Genomic DNA, 16363 nt, shown 5'->3' on the forward strand with positions numbered 1-16363 from the left:
TCTTCCCATTAGGCTTTGCTACCGCTTTGTTGTTACGGATAATTAATTTTAAAGTTCTTATTTCCATATTTCCCCTAAAAAATTTAAACTTTTAATGGATTGTAATTCATTAAGTTAAAATTTTCAAAAAATAAAAAAAATTGTCTCAAACATTGATTTAAAAGTTTGCTATATCAGAGTCACTGCTCTACTTTAGATAGTTTATTTTAGAAGAGCGAAAAATTGAGATCATGATGTTTGCTGGCATTTTTTATTAGGTTCTGATCGATCACTCATAGCTTAACCCCAGATAATGACTTAGTTTCCAAGGCCTCTAATGTATCATTCCATCATACCCAAACACCCTAGTTTTCTGAAAATCAGCACTGTTGGAATCAATAAAGTCTCTTGGCTTGTTGTTATCATCAGGACAATTTTTTTAATAAAAACCAGAATATCTGTTGAGCACCAAGAGTCTGTCTGAATATGCAGAGGACACTAGGCAGGTCCAGCCTTAGTGGATTTGTAGAGTCTTGCTTTACAGGTGAAACAACAACGTCAACGAAAATATCACTGAATATAGTGCTTTCTTAAACACCAGGTCAGGGTTTGGAAATCCACCGCTGAGCTATTTCCCAGACAGCCACAACATGCTAGTGTTGACTGATGAATTTAAAGGTAATGGAAACATAGCGCCAGAAAACTCCGAATAGCAAAGTCTAACAATGTGCTTGAAAGTGCTACTGACTGACCCTACTGCCACTGGAGGCTTTTCTGGAATAGAAAATTCTGGAAATTCATCCTGCCATGTAGATTGTAAAGTTACTGAGGAACGGGGTTAGGGCTATTCTTTATCCCAAATGTTTGGTTTAGCAATGCCATGTGGGAGATTAATGAGTATTTACTGATGGCCACTGTCTAGATTGTGAACCCCTTGAAGGACAGGATCTGTGTCTAATTCCTCCCTGAATATTCTTTCCCAGTGCTTAATACAGTGCTCTGCACACAGTAAGTGCTTAATATTGCTACTGTCATCATATCTAGCCTTTATTTTTCAGCATCTACTGTTTGTAGAGCAATATCCTAAAAATACAGAAAAGCTGAGAAGACACAACTCCTGCCTTATTAGATTGTGAGTGCCATGATGGGCAGGGATTAGGTCTGACCTGATTATCCTGTACCTACTCCAGGGCTTACAGAAGCTGAAGCAGTACAGCCTAGTGGAAAGAGCACAGGTCTGGGAGTTAGAGGACCTGGGTTCTAATTCTGCCTCTGCCGCTTGATTTCAGTGTGACCTTTGGGCAAGTCACTTAACTTCCCTGTGCCTCAGTCTTCTCACTGTAAAATGGGGACTCAATACCTATTCTTCCTCCTACTTACTCCCATGCAGGACAAGGACTGAGTTTGACCTTAATTAACCTGAACCAACCCAGTGCTTAGAATAGTGTCTGTCACCTAGTAAGTGCTGAATAACTATCGTAATAAAAAAGTGCTTAACAAGTACAATTATTAGTATTCCAGGATCTTACAGTTTGCAGTCCTACCTACTTTTGTATTTGTTTTTAGAAATTGTACCCCAGTGGTCTCAAGGAGTTCCACTCATAGCTCTAAATCTCTCCTTACACCCACTGCCGCCACATCACTAGGGAAGCAACATGGTACAGTGGATAGAGCATAGGCCTAAGAATCAGAAGATCATGGGTTCTAGTCCCGGTTTGGCCACTTGTCTGCTCTGTGACCTGGGGAAAGTCACTTCACTTCTCTGTGCCTCAGGTACCTCATCTGTAAAGTGGGCAGTGAGATTGTGAACCCCATGTGGGACACGGACTGTGTCCAATCCCATATGCTTGTATCCACCCCAGTGCTTAGTACAGTTCCTGCCACATAAAAGCGCTCAACAAATACCATAATTATTATCACCCCCTTTCAATCCCTCTTCCCATTATACCATCATCCCCTGTCCCTTTTCTCCCAACGCCTGACCCAGAACTGTGACTGTACAGTGCTCTGCACACAGTAAGCGCTCAATAAATACGACTGAATGAATGGCAAAAGCTGGCATGGTTGATTCCACCATCACCACAGCCATCTCTGGGTCTGTGGGCCCGCTTATTACTGTACTCTGGAGAGCCGGTGGTAGCGGCAGCTGCAGGAGCAGTTTCTCTTCGCACCTGCTTCAGTTGCTGCTGATCTGCTTCTTGTTGGGCTCCTGGGGATTCATGACTTGTCAAGGAGACCAGAAAGAAGAGGGTCAACAGTGGTGAGAGCTGCTCCTGCTACTGCCATGATGTTCCAAACCTGCTCCATTATGATCCTTTGAAGAAATCCCGGAGGCGCTTCTACTCCTGGTTGAAAACCTCTTACTAGTAGCAAAGGAACCCCTGGATAGAATTATTTTTTTTTCTTTTTGGTGTGTTTAATTTACTTAAGCCAACAAAATACTTTGGGTTGCAACATATTACTGCCCTATTTATTTTGCCATAGAATTCACTTTTTGCAAAGTCCAACTTCACAAGCTTAAGCCAGTCTCTTACCAACACTTTGATTTTTTTCCCAGTGGTTTAATACTTAAATGTTTTTGCTACACATTTTAAAAATAAACATTTAATACCAGAAGTGTTTAAGCAATTGAGGGCCTGCCATCAGTTTGATATCAGCCATGACATTATTTAATTTTCTGAATCAGGGAGGTTAAAGCTCAATGAACTATAAACACTTGAAAACATGAAGTGAAATCCCAAGGCACACCTCGGTACAAGCTGTAATTTAAATCATATTGCATGCTAAGCTGAAAAGGCAGGGAGGGTCCCAGAGGGCAAAAATAAATCTGGAGGTACTGATTTGCCACACACATTCGTGTTGGGATTCTATACCTGTGCAAATGTGATGTCTTTCTTTAGTACAGTGGTCCTGTCATGTCCTGAGATTTGTAATTGAATAACCAAAGAACAAAAGCAATTAATTAGCCTAACAAGCATTCTGGCTGAAATGGATGAAAATTCATGGGGAGAGATTTTCCTGAGAGTTTATCCCACATCAGGGAAATGGGTACAGTTTTGGGAAAAGGTCACAGTGAAAAGACTAAACATTACACTGTCCTTTGCTCTGTGTTGAGTGTTTTGAAACTAATGAAAAATTGGTAAAAAAATAACCAATTCCTAGGATTACAGTATTTATTTAGGTTTACATGCTGAGTTCCAGTGATGTTCAACCATAGCAAGATCCCAGATTCATGCCAAGGATAGTTGCAAAATAACTTTTAAGTCTGAGATGCAAGGAGGTTAAATTAAATCTGTTTGTTCCTTTAAAAATGCTGCCTCAAATATGTTCAAAAAAAGCCTCTAATTTTAGGTTGATCCACAAAGACAGGTCCTTAATGTCCATTTGGAAGCATTTCAAAGTTGCAACCTTTTTATGGTAGTGATATTATGTCAGTCTTTCTCATTTGGCGTCACAGGAAGTGTACTAATTGTGACTGAACGAATCAATGTCTCTATTCTGGAAGATGTGCCCAGTTTAGGTCTGACCTTTAAAACAGTCTCTGAGGATCTTCTCACCTGTGAGTGACCTACTCAAAGTTAACGGTTGTTATTCTTAGAGGAAGACTTGTATGGAAGAGAAGATGAGGCAGAAAGCAATTGCAGCTAAAGAAGCAGACTTATCTTCAGGCAGTGGTGTCTGTTATATATAGACTACTTCCAAGCAAATGCATCAATCACTCTCACACCACCTTCATCAAGTTTTCCTGTCTTAATCGCTCCACCCCACAGTCCTTTCTTTACACATACGTTGATGCTCAATTGGGTTTAAAAGCTATTTGATTGTTTGTCTTTCTACCTTGTTTTGACTCGGCATATCTAGATACATATATAGCACCTAGCCCTGTGATTCCTAAGCCCTGTGAGTGATGGGTCATTCCAGCACACTATCTGAGAAAGAAGCCAGAAAGACTAATTGTCCAGGGTTGCCTGGAAACTCAAAGCCTCGGCATTTACACTGTGGTTAAAGCGCTTGGCTACTGCCTGAAAGATCTGATCCAGAGAGACTGCCTTGAGGGATTTATGCATTTTAATTTTATGGGGTAAGGGATGGAGAAGGTCACCCATATCCCCCAGTTTGACCTTATGCAGGGTCTACTCTTGGTCTTTTCCACAGCCAATGCTACTTAGTAGAAATTTTCCAAATGATGCACTACCTACATGGATGAGACCTCTAGTCTATGTTTTCCTGCAGCATATGAAACCATGGAGACAAAAAGAAAAACGGAAATAAAGCAGTGACCAAAGTATTCTAAAATCTTGGAAAAACAAGAGGGAATGGAGTTTAGCAAAGACCACCCTTAGGCCTTTTGATGCTGAATTTCTCAAGATTAACAATCAAATTTGGCTCGACAAAATAAATCAAGTAGATTACAAATCCCTTTTAGTAATCAGACTCCCCGAATGATTAGAATTGGGCTTAAATGTATTTGTATGAAAGAAAGTAACTGGAAATATCTAAACGGGAAGACAAGTCACCCTGTTGCCTTCCTTTTCATCCTGCTATTAACATATTTATCCTTTAAGACTTTACCACTGCTATAGTGAAAGCCTTGGCTAGTTCATGTCAAGCTGAAGTTTAATAATGAAGTAAGCCTTTGACTAATAGAGATTAAAATGTAACAAGTGGCATTTTGTCCCAGTCTGTCGGTGCCATTAAAATTCAATGAAATTACTTGGCAACCTCCAGTTTTGTATGTTCAGAAAGCTTCCATTTTCCCAGTTCCTGCTGCCGATGCTGTCTATACTCATCACACTTAACCTTTGCTTAGGCTTCTCAGAAGAGCATTTGTTTCACTCCATTCACAGCTTCAATAGTTGGACAAACCACACACAAACGTTGAACTGGCCCTTTATATGGAGCTGACTAATCTGATTGTTTTTCCACTCTACAAACTCTGGGTCAACAATCAAGCTGTGGCCAGAAACTAATTAATTTGCAAACAGGCTTCTGTTTTCACAGAGGGAGAGCTTTTGAGAACCATGTCAGAAGGGCTAGTCACACCATTGTGACATGCATTGTCATGCCATTCCTTTTTCTGAGTAAATCTCCTCACTCACTTTCCCTGCACACATGAACTCAGATTATCCAGTCAACAGTAAATCCCTTTTGAACACCCACCGAACTGGGACTGCAGTGACTCTTGAAGAGGAAATTAATACAGACAGTGTCCGCACTCAGGCAAATGACTGCAGAAGAAAGGAGGAAAAGATCAAAAAGGGAAATGGGGATGTGTTCCTAGTTCTTCTCAAAAGGGCTGTGTCTTTCAGTGAGTGGAGTTCCCTCTGTTTTTAATGAAAGAGGAATTTTCCAATTTAGTAAGTGATTTCTCATCCATCTAACCTTGAGTGAGTGATTGAAAGTTTGGGAATCTCATTCGCACCTTAAAATACCACTTGCATACCTGAACATGGTGTTGAAACTGAGAGACTTAGATGGGAATGGTGGTGAGGGGAACAATATAACCGGCTCTTAGCACTGCTATCACTCTCCAGGGACACAGCAGGCTTTGATGCCCAGAGATTTCAGAGGAACTCAAATTTCCAAGTGATAGGAAATTTAATTGCTCATGGGAGTTAATAAATACCTAAGTTCAAAAGGATGGGCATATACTCTGTTTCCTTAAGCAGTTCCTGAGATTGGTTGTACTGAGAGATTTCTTCAGAATGATTACTATGAATTCCAGAATCTACAAAAAAATTACTTTCCATTATTCCAGTGATCTTTCCATGCTATTCTTTGAAAATGTAAATAGAGTTTACTTTTTTTGTAACCATTACAGCAAAAGCTAAATTATTATTAACTTCTAGATATTATTATTTTACAGTGATTTAGAGACATTTTGCAAGCTCACAAAAAAGCCTAAGTCATGCACGATGTAATTGTTCTGTGGTTTCCTTTATTAAGTCACCATTCTGATAAGCACTGGACCATAATTTCTGTACATCATATGGTACAATCACTCGCCTTAATTAATGAAAGTGCTTGTTTACTTGGGAGAATTATTTCAGCATATAATTATGCCCTGACTTATCAATAACCTTGTCTCCCTTATCACGTTTGTTATCTAACTTCATTATCTTCCCTCCCATAATAGTCTTCTAGAAATGAGTTGTGCTTTTTGAGGCAGGAAAAGGCATCATTTATTATTATTATTATTATTATCATTTTGCAGCTGAAAAAATTGTCACAGATCAAGCAATCACATTTACTAAGTGCTGACTTTGTGCAACAGAGAAGTTTAAGTGACTTTCCCAAGGTCGCCCAACAGTCAAGTGGTGAAGCCTCAGACCCAGACCATGCTCCATTCACTAGGCCACACCATTTGATACTCATACTGGTTGGCGTTAGCAACAGTCTAGATATGTATACATCATGTAGGTCCTGATTTTTCAGAAGTTCACTGGAGTTTGATAGAAGACGTTTGGCCCAAGAATAGGATTTGTGTGGCATTGTTCTTATGATTTTCTAACCAGAAAAGCAGGGTGGTTGGAGGTAGGAGGTTGGAGTTATAACTGGATTTGTCTGTACTCCCACTTGTGATGACTGCATGCAAATAGAATTGAGATCCTTTATCAATTAATAATATTTAAAGAGCACTTACTGTGTGCAGAACACTGTATTGAGTGCTTGAGAGAGTACAACACAACAGTATAATTGACAGATTCTTGCCCACAGCAAGCTCTGAACCTACAGTTAGGAGCCACTATCTTAAACTATCAGAGGTTCAGTGCTCTGATCCCCAGTCTCTCTTTTAACATTCTTTTCCATTCTACAAGCATCTGTGGAGCAGATTTCTTAATATCTAAATTAATGATGTTTAGTCTGTACTGCACCATGGGCTGTATGTGGTTAAGAAATAACCTTACATGGCCTGGCGCAGACATTCCTTTCTGAACTACCAATGTGGAGCATAGGAAGATGAAGGAGAGAAAGAAGAAGGGGAGAATCAATCGATCAGTGGTATTTACTGAGTATTTAAGAAGGCAGGGGAGAACTTCCTTAACATCCAAAATAATAAAGTAGAAGATGAAGTCAACTTAGACCACCCCAGAAAGTGACAGAAATTGAACAAGTTGATCCCACCACACACACCTCCTATTGAGGCCAAGAACTGTGTGGCCTAAAAGAGAGAGATGGTGGAAAAAGCAGGATTTTCACCAAGTTCAGACTGTCCAACCCTGGTCTCCCCAGCAGTAATAAACAGAGCACTTCTCTGACAGCCAAGTGAGAAGGGCCAAGGACTGAACTGACACGGGCTGTTGTTTAAGCCCTGAGCTCATGTGCATAAACCTAAGTTAACTTGATTCTGTTCAACTTCAGTATTCATCCCTGAGTGCTATATTTATAGCTTATTTTCCTCCTTCATTGAAAAATACAAAGCATCTTATGTAGGCCTATTTATTCTTCCAAAAGAGATGCATTGATTTAGAGGAATTACAGTACCTTCTATGCCAGAGTGAATTTTAACAGCCTGATCACTAAAAAAGAACCTTCCATGAAAATGTATAGAAGCTGGAAGTCCAAACAATTAGACAATGTATTCTACTTCCATGAAACTCATTCATTTTATGCATCAATGTGTAAACATTGTGTCCAATTTTATTCTGGAACAGTATTTAATTTCAGAGGGGCTGAGAGTTGAAGTCCCTTGGTTCAAACGTATACATGACTGCATCCTCAATCTTAAAACAGTTCTGGTTTCTGCACCCTGTCAGATGTAACCTTCGTGCTAATTTGGGAAAAACAGTTCTCACATTTAGTGCTGAGAGACTGATAACTGAATTCACAAAGGAATTACACATTTTCAGAGATGAAGTACAGAGCTGTGGACAATGGCTCTGTTTTCCCACAGTGTAAATCCTTCAGATTTAGCTGTCACCATTCGGGTCTCCTGCCCAAAAGAAACTCTAACCTGATAACTGAGACCATACACATACTTGTGTGCTTTCTTCTTCACATAAATCCATCTTGGAATCAGGCTCTGTCTCAAAATGACAGTGAAAATCTTTATACATGTCCTTTAAAGTTCTCATTTGATCATATTCACACACAAAAAAGCTCTTTCTACAGCACACAAATAGCTCCATTATTTGGAGAGCAGAATTATATTTTGTGTTAATATAACATATTTTTAATCCACCAAAAGCATTCTAAAATATTGCAAAGAGATAATGCAGGGAAAGCAACCAAATTAAAGGTTTAACTGGAAAATAATAATCAGTGAACTTGTATTAATTAATTCAAAGTCTTTTAAAGCTTCAGGTCAAGAAGAAACAGTAACATCTCAATTTTTGTGTAATATCTTTTGAGTACTTACTTTGGGGCAAGTACTGTTCTACGCATGGAGCACTTTTCTAAGCACTGGATATTTGAATACTTATTCCAGATATGTTCCTGCCTTCTTATCTGTGTTTCAATTTCTAAAATATCATGACAGTTTAGGGCCAAAACATTACACTTTGGCCTGAAATACCTGGACTTTTGAAACCTGAGTATTTGCTCACATAGCCTCACTTCTCAAGTAGCTATTTATTTTGCCTAGCTGGTTTGGGTTTCCACATCTGGAAATTATCTTGTTGCAGTTGTGATGCTGCTGCTGCTGATGATAATAACTGTGGCATTCAGTAAATGCCAAGCACTGTATTGAGTGCTGGAGTAAATATATAAATAAAAGATAGTAAGTTCAGATGATACATTAGTTGTTGACCCAATTCTCCCCGTATATTAATGGGTAAAGGTAAATTTGATATATTCTTGTATGTCCATTACCACCAATGTTTTCATAATAATAATAATAACAGTATTTGTTAAGTGCTTACTATGTGTCCGGTAGCTATACTAAGCGCTGGGGTGGATATAAGCAAATCAGGTTGGACAGAGTCCCTGTTCCACATGGGGCTCATAGTCCAATTCCCGCTTTACAGATGAGGTAACTGAGGCACAGAGAAGTGAAGAGATTTGCCCAAGGTCACACAGAAGACAAGTGGCAGAGCTGAGATTAGAACCCGTGACCTTCTGACTTCCAGACCCGTGCTCTATCCACTATGCCAGCTAATTCTTCCCCTTCCTCTCCTTGCTCTTTCCTCCAGCCACATGTACAGCTAACTGGAGTAGTCCTCCAGAACTTCAAATGCTCCAGTTTACTCATCTGGAAAATTAGGATTTGATTTCCTCATACTTAGAATGTGAACCCAGGTTGGGACAGGGACTGTGTCCAACCTGAATAAACACCTTGCACTATCCCACCACTTAATACAGTGCTTGGCACACAGTAAACACTTTACAAATACCACAATTATGATTAATTATCATGGAGCTCTGGACCGCTGTTCCTGTGCTGTTTTGGGTCACTCTCGCTGCTAGGAACAGATGGAGACTTGTTTCAGGAAGAGATTTGTGATGTGGGAGACCTAATGCTTATGATGTTTGGCTTGTGTTTCATGAGCCACATTAGAGAGAAACAAAGTAAACAATAGATTTTTGGACTACTTGGGAAAACTATAGTGCATCGTCAAGGACTAAATCAAAAATGTCTCATTAAACTAATGTTTTTTAACCTGCTTTTCTAAAATTGCTTTGCTTTGTAAAGGCTGTTTTTTCAATCATGGAGAAACAGTTCCATTTTGAATTCTCCATGTAGAAGAGTTTGACCTTCTCTCTCAGTAGGCTGTCATTAAGGCAGAAATGGAACTTTTGAACTTAAAATGTTCAAGCTTAGTATCTGAACAACTCCTTAAATTGTCTTATCTCTTCCCATTGCCTCCTTTCTGTGGCTTAGATCCAGATTTTTTTTTTCCCATAAAGAAAACCATGTTGCTGGATGAGAAGCTCAATGTTGGCATAACTTCTTGCATTGTCAGTCTTTTTCTCACACCCTCCAGTCATCTGCCCTCCAACATTAACTTCTGACTATGGTTCAAACAAACATTAAGCTAATACACACTTTCAGTGCTTATCAAATAGACTGTGTATGACTTTCAAATACATATAAGCCCAGTTATGTCAACAGTCTTTCCACTGTGGAGTTTTAAAATTATAGACTACACCCTCTGATGTATTACTGCATGTACTACATACCATTCAACCACCTGGAGTCATGCTGCTCAGTTCTGATAGGATGGTGGTGTCCAAGAGTTCGGAAAATAGCAAAGTCTCTTCCCATAAAGTCTGCTGCAGTTCCGGAATATAATTCTCCGTCTGAGGAGTAATGCGAGATGACAGTGAGCATGTTCTTAAACTGATTTCTTAAAAGAAATAAACAGGTATTCCAAGGATCACATGAGGTTAAAATGATATCACTTTTTACAAACAATCCTTTTTTATCTCCATTCATTCAATCATATTTACTGAGTGCTTACTAGAGCACTGTTCTAAGCACTTGGAAAGTACAATTCAGCAACAGTTCACGGTCATGGGCTCAAGGTCTAGAAGGGGGGATTTCAAATTAATAATAACTGTGAAATTTGTAAAACACTAAGTGCCACTTACTTGGTTCCCTCCAACTGGCAGTGCTTGACACTGTTTGTGATGGTGTTGAAGAGGAGCAGGCTACCAGTGGCAGTATGACTAAATTATCATGGTCGAAGCCACCCTCATCCTGGTTTGGGCCACGCTATCTAAACAGAGCTGGTCTCTTCAGCGAGGAAGAGTAGGGACGCCATTAGCACTTCCAAATCCACTTCCACAAATGCTCTTAGTAAAGAAATAACGTTTGATTCCTACCATGGAAATCTCTCTCTACTCAATTCTTCCCATTCACCTAGTACAGATCCAGTGAAAATAATCAATTGCCTATGATGTCCTACTTAGAGGATAATTTAAACAACACCCTTGGGAAGCAAATGTGGAACTTTGTGTCCTGAGGAATTCTCCACTACGGTAATGATCCAGAACCACACCACCCACAAAACAGATAAATTAGTTTAATATTTTTCTGTTAGTGTTTCCTCCTGGAAAAATTAGAGCAACTCCAATCTATAGATTGCATTTATTGAGCACTTACTGTGTGATGATCACTGTATTACACTCTTAGGAGAATACAATATAACAGTTGGTGGACATGTTCTCTGCACAGAATGAGTGTACAGTCTAAAGAGGAATCTACTTTTCCAGGTTCTTTGAAAGAATAATTTATGAAAATGACCATTAAGGCACTTCCAAGTTGTAACAATAGTTGGTGGTGGTATTGAGTGCTTACTTTGCGAGATCACTGTGCTGAATGTGAGCCCCATGAGGGGACCTGATTATCTTCTATCTACCCCAGCACTTAGTGCAGTGTTTGGCACATAGTAAATGATTATAACAAGTACCAAAATTAGTAGTAGTAGTACAATATAACATAGTTTGTAGACAGTTTTTACCTAACCTCAGAAAGTCAATAATCTATTTTTCACAGAAATATGAAAAACAGCAACAGGCAGGTAGGGTATAACAGCAGCTAATTTTTTCAGGGGACCATGAAGGACTCCTTGATGATGGGAATTATTGATGTATTGTTGTCCTCTGTAAACACACTTAAAGCATATTCATAATGGGATACTGGTACCAGATCGCTACTTGCATTTCATGGCTGAAAAGGCCAATGAGGAATCCACAGTTCTAGGTGCCCTCTGCGCCACAAGGACACTTTGCTGTCCTACAATGTTTGCTGTTTGCAAAGCCTGGGACTGCTATGATTTTTGTCTCTTTGTGGTCCTCTTTCAATATCTGCCCCCAAATAATCACTACTTTCTTGATTTATGTGGACCATGCAAGTAGAATTATCCCAGTTATCTCCTAGTTTTCAGTTGAAATGCAGTATTATCTGAAGCTCTAGTTTACTGTCATTAAAATGTTTCCTATGTTCCCTTATTTTAGTTTGCCCAATTTCAGTTCACCCTATAGCAACTTTTAAGGTATCGTACTGTCATCTGTTCTCTGTGAAATTGGTTGGAGATGAGCATAACTTTGAATCTAGTAGACTGACTTTGTTTGGGATCCTCTCCTGCCATCTGATGTTGATTGTGGTTAGTAAGTTATGCTGATGAATCTGGGAATGGGATGTGGTGTCAGGAATGGGATAAGTGGGGGTGGTTGAGGCAAGGACTAGGACTCACAATCCTGCAGAAGTCTGGTTTTGAGAACTTCACTTTGATTTGAAACCACCATACTCTTGTTTGACAGTGTTACAAAGGATTTTCTCTTTCTTATCTGTCTTATCTATCTTGGCTTCGTTGGTCAGTATGCTGCCCATGCAACATAATTAAATGGTGTTGTTTAGCTCCTGGTTGCCAGTGAAGTTCTCAGAGAGGCTAAAAGTTAAAACTCAAATTAAAATGCATGGGAGTCCTAAGGAGATAGACAATAGAGGACCTTTCTAGAGCCAAATTGAAATGCAGTTCATACCACTACACTCTCCACTCTTACGGGCAAATACTTTGGATGTCACTGCAAGAAAGTGTGCCTCCAAAAAGCTGAAGTTGTGAATGATGAACTGTTAAAATCTCAGTAAAAGAGTTTTCATGGTGAGTGAATCAGAGCCTACATTTTAAAATGTGCTTTGGGGAAAAAGCCTATGATTTTCATGGCAATTCTAGCATTTTCATGGTGAATGCCCATGTCAAAAGGGGGCTATTGACCTTTTTACCCCTGAAAAATTAAAGCATAAACTTTAACCACAATGACTGTGAGCCCCATGGTAGCCATGAAAGTCAGGAAGGGTGAAACAAGAAAGCAGAAAGACTTAGGACAGTGAATTCACAGCAGATATCAGACACAAATAGACCAGCAGGGCCCAGCGGGAGATGTAATCAGAAGTGAAACAGTGAGCATATCATTAATTAACAATTTTTCATTCTTCTGTGCCATTTTTGACTAGGTTTGGGGGTAAGAAAAAAATCACTTAATTATAGTCCTGATTATGTAAAGCATATTCAACCGAGAGTTTAAAGAACACAAACGGTTTTTACTTGTGAAAAAGGCTCAGATACTTCTCTTAACCTTTCTTTAACCTTATCTTCACTTTGGTGCCATCTATTCCCAGATGACTGGAATTCAATCTAAGCACTGGGACAGATACAAGCTAGTCAGGTAGGATGCAGTCCCTGGGCCACAAGGGGCTCACAGTCTAAGTGGGAAAGAAAACAGGTATTTAATCGCCATTTCAGAGCTGAGGAACATAAGACATCCAGCAGAGCTAGACTGGAACCCAGGTCTTTTCATTCCCAGAGTCTTGCCACTTGTCATCTCCCTTTTCTCTCTTTCTCTTTAGCATTGAGTCTGTCTTATTCATGCTCTTGAATTAAATTTGAACACTCATGTTTCCTGTTGGCATTCCTTCCCCAGATCCTTGAAGGCAGGGATTCGTTTTACCCATCTCTTGTAGTTCCCTTCAGGCCTTGTAAAATTTATCACATGAAAAATGAATACAGAAATGCTAACATGCCACCCATTCCCACATATGCCCAACATCTATCCTTTGGGTTTGAAGACAGTGCTACTGATGGTGAGATGCTATCAGTGTGTGCCTTTGTGGCTGATTAGAACAATATATGGCTGAAAATTCCTGTTGCAATGTCAGCATGTAAAGATTTCTCCAGGCAATTGATGATGGAGTCTCCCATTTTAGGTGATGGACATGCCTCAGTCCAGTCACAAAGACTTCAGGACTGGGAATCTGTGCAAAGGAATCGATTACAGTGTTGTTGTTGAATTGCCACTCACTCACACTTTCATTCTTTGGCTAATCATGTTCCCACTCCAGATGGGGATTCCAACAGATAAATAAAAGGGTACGGCATACCTAGACCATAAGCTCCTCTCTAGACTGAAGTGTTCATGGATGGATATTCATTCAATAGTATTTATTGAGCGCTTACTATGTGCAGAGCACTGTACTAAGCGCTTGGGATGAACAAGTCGGCAACAGATAGAGACAGTCCCTGCCGTTTGACGGGCTTACATGTCTACCAACTATATTTCCTTCATACTGACCCTAAAGCTTAGTACAGTGCTCAGTACCCAGTATATGCTCAATATATACCACTGACTGAATGATTGAGAAGTGCATGCAAGATCCATTTGTTATACTTAGCACCGCTTTATATACTAACCTTCAGATTACAAAGTGATTGAGTACACCCCACTCTCTCCCACTGTAAGCCTCATGAATCTCTAAAAGAAGTTTACCCTCCACTGATCTCAACAACAATGGCAGTGGATGAATTTAAGAGCATTTTCAGCATTTCTGAAATGCCGACAGGGGCACATATTAAATAAAGGTCGCATATCCTCTGGCTTTATTGTTCCACCTCAAAATAAAATAAAAATGTGTCTTGGATCAGTTGGAGTATTGGATTACAATTCTTTGGATGGGTGCGGTAAGGAAGAAAACATGTCTTGCTGAGATGGTACTAGTAACACTGGTGAATCGGGCTCTCTATAGGGGCTCATTACAGAATCAAAAGACCATAAAAGACAAACTTAATGTCTTGCAACCTGTGGTTGCTACCATCAAAAAAGATGCAGAAATAGTGTTTAAAAATAAGTCAATTTCCCGGCAGGAGTGTGGCCTAGTCCCAAACAAAGAATGAAAAACTCAATTTTAGCCAAAAAAAAAAATGGGCTTCAGCAATCTCTCTCCAATCTGGATTCTACACCTGAATTATTAGTGCTGAAATTTCAGGCAAACACTTCATGGGAAAAACAGAAACATCTCTCATGTTGCCTGTTCATTTAACATTGTGTAAATGTGAGCTGATGGTTAAGTACAGGGAAAATGCTCCGTTTTGCATCTTGGAAGGCTTAGCTCTATTGTGTTCACAGCTGGAATTTATTCAGAGCTGAGTAGCAATTGCTACCTTTAATGAACAGGTTTTTAAAGAAAATAATGAAAAATGTTTGCAGGTGGTGGGAATAAAAAACATATTTTCAAAAATCCTGAAACAATTTAATAATGATGAAATACTCCTTTACAACACAATTGAAATTATTAAAAAAGACTTGGGAAGTGGAACCCACTTGACATGGTTTGAGACTTATTTTTGTTGACACTTAACTACAGCAGAAACACATTAAAGATAGCATGGCACTTTGGTGCAAAGTGTAGCTTAATTCCTTGGAAGCACACGAATTTGAGGCATTATATTAAGTATGTGTGCCTAAATTTCCTTTCACTACCCATTTATTTAGATTAGTTTGTTCTTTGTTCTCTTCTTAAAGCACTTAGTATGTTGTTGCTAGTATAGCGTAAACGAAGGAGCATTTCATAATAATAATAATAGTGGTGCTATCTGTTAAGCACTTACTATGTGCCAGGAACTATACTAAGTACTGGGGTAGATATAAGGTAAATGGGTTGGACACGATCCCTGTCCCACTTTGAGCTCACGGTCTTAATCTCCATTTTACAGATGAGGTACGTGAGGCACAGAGAAGTTAAGTGACTTGCCTAAGGTCACAGAGCATACAAGTAGCAGAGCCTGGATTAGAACCCAGATCCTTCTAACTCCCAGGCCTGTGCTCTAACCACTAAGCCATGTTGCTTCCCTATAGGGACAGCTGGGATCTGGACATATCCTTATATCTGCCTTCCCCGTTGAAGTGTAAACATCTTGTCAACAGGAAGTATATTACTTATCCCTTTCCTACATACTTTGTTTAAATCAACATACCCTTAGAATGTACAAGGAAGACCAGAGCAACTAAAGTAGAAAAAAGTGCTTCAGCATCTATCAAAAGTCAAGTTGAATTGTGGGCAGCGATCGTTATACTGTACTGTCTCAAGTGCTTAGTACAGCATACAATAATCACTCTGTACATATGACTGGTTAGCGTGTTTTTAAAGCGGAATGTGGCTAACTCAGTTCACATTCTATGTTCGTTTAGAACCTCCATTCCAAGAACTCCTTGTTTTATTGCTTTAAGTCCAGACAACCATCACACCCTTCATCTTTTCTCTTCTATCATCCTTCTTCCACACCACCTAATTCCAACCATTCAGTTTCAGCAATACTTATTGAACAAAATAAATTAAAACAAAAATCAAAGAAAATGACGCACTTCAAGGCTCGATCCTCTGTTGACTTAGTGTGGTGGCATCCTGTATGTCCTTCATAATACCTACTTGTCATCATCCTCTCTCTTTCTCTTTACTGAATATTAAAGTAAACAATCAGGCAAATTCCCAGTAAGCAACGCACCACAAATTAAAGTTGCTCACGGCTCTATTTTATATACCACTTTTTAGATGTGTTCCATTTTTTTTGGCGGGTGCACTTTGAATAAATATAGGGTACAAGTTTGAACAAAGTGTAACACCCCTCCTTTGGTTAGGATGACTTCTTTTTTACTCAGTTGTGTGCCC

General features: G+C 39.4%; 1 protein-coding gene across 4 annotated transcripts in view; it reads right to left on the reverse strand.

Moving 5' to 3' along the window:
• Nucleotides 1–16363, reverse strand: part of SEMA3A (semaphorin 3A) — a 266016-nt gene that overhangs the window by 58687 nt on the left and 190966 nt on the right. For all 4 annotated transcript variants that reach the window (XM_039913932.1, XM_029077340.2, XM_029077341.2 and 1 more), the window contains one exon: nt 10099–10218. In XM_039913932.1, coding sequence (XP_039769866.1) covers nt 10099–10218 — 120 coding nt within the window. The remainder of the gene's footprint in view (nt 1–10098; nt 10219–16363) is intronic.

The sequence above is a fragment of the Ornithorhynchus anatinus genome, chromosome 13 (genome assembly GCF_004115215.2).
Source record: "Ornithorhynchus anatinus isolate Pmale09 chromosome 13, mOrnAna1.pri.v4, whole genome shotgun sequence".
Classification (NCBI taxonomy): domain Eukaryota; kingdom Metazoa; phylum Chordata; class Mammalia; order Monotremata; family Ornithorhynchidae; genus Ornithorhynchus; species Ornithorhynchus anatinus.